Source organism: Psammomys obesus, unplaced genomic scaffold (genome assembly GCF_907164565.1).
Source record: "Psammomys obesus unplaced genomic scaffold, mPsaObe1.curated_primary_1811, whole genome shotgun sequence".
NCBI classification, from domain to species: Eukaryota; Metazoa; Chordata; class Mammalia; order Rodentia; family Muridae; genus Psammomys; species Psammomys obesus.
Genome location: NW_026585587.1, coordinates 6,025,452 through 6,029,255, shown reverse-complemented (window position 1 = coordinate 6,029,255; position 3,804 = coordinate 6,025,452). Strand labels below are relative to the sequence as shown.

General features: G+C 59.1%; 1 protein-coding gene across 1 annotated transcript in view; it reads right to left on the bottom strand.

The window, feature by feature from the left end:
- The window catches only part of LOC129678887 (left-right determination factor 1), a 2,787-nt gene extending 726 nt beyond the window's left edge, over positions 1 to 2,061 (bottom strand). Inside the window, exons 1-3 of the mRNA XM_055609850.1 lie at positions 1,812 to 2,061; positions 483 to 729; positions 7 to 252 (exon numbers count right to left, since the gene is read on the bottom strand). Of these exons, the coding sequence (XP_055465825.1) occupies positions 7 to 252; positions 483 to 729; positions 1,812 to 2,061 (743 nt within the window). The remainder of the gene's footprint in view (positions 1 to 6; positions 253 to 482; positions 730 to 1,811) is intronic.
- Between the last annotated feature and the right edge of the window lie 1,743 nt (positions 2,062 to 3,804).

Below are 3,804 nucleotides of genomic sequence, written 5' to 3'. Positions count from 1 at the left end.
GCCTACCCGTAGTCCTTGAGGTCCAGCGTGTGCAGCTCCAGCTGCGGCTCGCCCCGCCCCTCGCCGCCCGGCGGCCCCTGCTCTGCGAAGCGGACCAGCTTGTGCGCGCTCCAGGTCCCCGGGCCCAGGTGCTCCCGCTGCACCGACACCTGCAGCAGCAGCGGCTGCCTCGGCCGGCTCAGCTGCTGCCAGAAGTTCACGGCCTCCGTCACGTCGAAGGCCTTCCAGCCGCTCTCGTGGACGGACACCAGCCTGAGACACAGCCCGGGCGTCAGGGGAGGCGGCTGGCAGGCTGCCAGTGGCCCCTGGAGGCTGTCCCGCCCTGTCCCCACCCCTGCCGGCCGGGGCTCCCCTCCCCCAGCAGGGCCGAGCTCCCGACCCCGCCCCGCCCCCCAACACACACACACACATACACGCACACACACACACACACACACACACACACACACACACACACACACACGCACTGCTGCAGGCTGTACCTGGAGTCGATGAGGGCGGTGCGGTTGGAGCCGTCCTCGCGGACTCTCAGCCACTCGATGGTGACCCGAGCTCGGGCACTGTATGGGGACAGCCTCTCGTGCCTCCGGAGGGCAGTTCTGGGGACCGGCTCCTGGAACAGCCGCAGCACGGCCTGCACCAGCTCGCTGTTAGGCGGCAGCCGCCGCTCCATGCCAAACACTAGCAAATGCGTGGAGGTCTCCGACACCAGGAACCTGCCCGCCACCTCTGTGGACGTGGACAGAGTCAGCCGGGCCTCCCACGGGCACCAGATAACCTCCAGGGAGGCGAGACCCATTGCCAATGGCCAAGAGCCTTTAGTAATCCTCAGGGGAAACTGGCAGCAGGAAGCCCATGAACATCGTGAAAAGGAAGTATCTCTCCTATCCAGGATTATTATTTTTTTTTTTTATCACTTTCACCCTTGGTGGTGGCTTTGGAACCCGGCCTGGGAAAGGAGCTGGTGGGTTCTTTCGGGAAGGTTTCTGGAGAAGATGGGGGAGGGAGGAGAGAAATACAGAGTTCCACTGCAGAGACTAGAGGTTCCAAGCTCCCTAGCGGAACTGTGCCTTTTTGAAAGGCCAGACTCTCTTGTGAGGGGTTCCGCTCAGTGACCTGTCCGTAAAGGAGGGGCAGGCATCCGTGAACACCTCTGTCGGGACTGCTGAACCCTGGGGCAAACCCTTAGGACAATGTCACGTTCCTGGATGGAACCAGCCAGTGTGTTCCCTAACCCCTGAAGCTCTAGGACAGCAGGGCGATCACCTGAGAGCCAGCCACACCTGTTCTCAGCGCTCAGAACCTTTCAGAACCAGCAGCCTAAGTACTACAGGACAGGGAGCTGTAGCCGGGGCTGTGGCCCGGAGGGCTGATTTCAGCCGGGAGGGGCTGCACCACCACGCAGGTCCTTGCTGTCCTGACAACTGGAGACCAGTGCTCTCCCTCCCTCTCCCCAAACGTTCTGTTACCCAGGGCCGCCTCTGGCCAGCACTGTTCTCTGTCCATGGCAGGACACAGTCAGCCACTCTTGTAGGTGGTGAACCTAGGAAGTTCTACCTGTTTCCCTCCATCTCCTCCTCTTCTCTGCTCTGAATTTACCAGCACGGACAGCCCCCCCCTTTTCCTACCCCAAGGGTCGTTCAGTGCCCAGACCCAGCCACCCCACACACACACCCACTTCCTTCTAACAGCCGCCTGCGTCCCCCAGCACTTCCACTGAGCCCCACCCAGCAAGGGCCCATGGACACCACAGGTGGAGGGCATGATAAGCCTTTCCTAGAGCCCAAGGACAGCAGGGGAGGAGGGCTCACCTCGAAAGTTCTGGCTGAACCTCTTCCCTCGGGAGCGGCTGGCGTGGCCATGCCGCAGCAGGGCCACGTACTGGGCCCTCACATGAGAGGGGATGACCACCCCTTCCACGTCAGCCTTGTCCAGCACCGGCGGTTGGCTAAGCTGCAGCTGTTGCAGCAGGCTGCTCAGGACCTGCTCTCCGGTCAGGGCTGCCCCGGGGCTGACCAGGGACAGAGCCCAGAGTGCCCAGCAGAGCCACAGGAACGGCATGGCGCTGCCCAGGAGGAGGAGCTGAGGATGTGTGTACTCCTGAGGTGTCCTGAAAGAGTCTTGAGTCTGCCCAGGGCTGGTGCAGACGCGCTTTATAGCTAGCCCTGGGTGGGGGGCAGGGGAGGAGGAGGAGAGAGGTCACACCCCTGGGACCTCCTGGGAGCTCAGCATGAAACAAGCCCCTGAGCCCTGAGGAGGGGCTGTCTAGAAGGGGCACAAAAGCCTGTCTGGACTGAGACCATCTGCTCACCCCTGTCTGTTAGTCGTATACCTCACCATCGACTTAGGGGTGCCTGACCAATTAAGACATTCAGACTGGGGGCTGGTAACGGCACTTGCCTAGCTCCCATGGAGCCCTACATTCAATCCGAGCACGGGTTGGGAGGCAGATCCTGGAGATGTGGAGTGCTTACGCTCTGCTGGATGCCAGGTCGCAGTGTCTGGAATGTGTGCCTACAGTCTTGTCCACTGCTGCTTCCAAACCCTGGAAAGAGCCAGATGTCGATCAACACCTGGGCTCTCCAACTGACTTGCTTCTCAGTACACCTGGCCAGGTGTTCAAAAGACTTCTGGGGCTGATAAGAGCTAGCATGTCCCACTTTGGGGTGGCGGGGCCCTTCCTTGCCAAAAAGCCTGGGACTGGCTGGAGTCCCACCCTTTCCTTTTCTTGCTGTATGGGAATTGGAGTTGGAAGTCCACCCTCTCCCAATTTTGAGCCGAGAGGACAGCGAGTGGCTCAGAGAAGGAGCAGCACATTTAAGATCAGCGTCCACATAGTCAGTGCTTTCCACATTCCCAAAGAGATTTTGTCAAGTCCTGCCCAGGCTCACGAAATGCCAGGTGGACTCAATGCAGTGTGTGGCTGGGGCCGGGACAGAGCTGTGTGGCTCTGTGCCAGGGTGTGCTAAGTTCCCCAAGACGCAGCTCGGATACCTGAGTGTGGATTTGTTGAAGAATTGCTCTGGAGAAATAAAATTGAGCCCCCCAGCCTTCAAAATAAAACAGGGCTGGATCTGAGACCTGAATTCACTGGTATATTATTCCTTGTTTACCTGTGATTTGCATTACAGCAGTATCTAGACTTTTTATTTGCAGATTCTGATGATCTCAGTCTGGGGCTAAAAGAAAAAAAGCCCTAGTGGATTCCACGGCCTGTCTGCCCTTCCCAAGGCTCTCCAGCAGGGCTACCCTTTGTTATGCAGAAGAGAAGCCTCCTTCCCCCCCACCCCTGCTTGGGTCTGACCTGGGTCAGCCTTGAGATGGAAAGTAGGCCCCAAACCAGGTCTCAGGGGCCACTTCAGGAGAGGGGACCCCTGAAATGAAGCCTGCTGCTCCTGACGGGGCAGGGGGAGGGTCTTTCCTGACTCTACGCCAGTGCTAAAGGCCCAAGGGAAGGCAGTGGCCTAATCATGCTGGGAATGAGGGCTGAGGTCAGAGAGAAGCCTGGTAACTGGCTCCTATGATCTGACTCCAAAGAAAGGTTGGGCTGGCAGGTGAGGGAGAGAGCAAAACACTGCAATTGGATCGGAAGTCATCTGGGGACTTCCAGAGTGAAGACCACCTGGAGTAGAAGCAGACCCAAGGACCTCTGAAGTCAGGGAAGCTCAAGTCCAGGACACTCTTTCCAGCCTATCTCCTGGTGTCTGGAGTCCCCTCACTGGGCATGGCAGAACTTTGTGTTTGCTTAGCAAGTACACCAAGGCCAGCCAAGGTGCCACAGGTGGCCTAGCACCCCTCCCCACT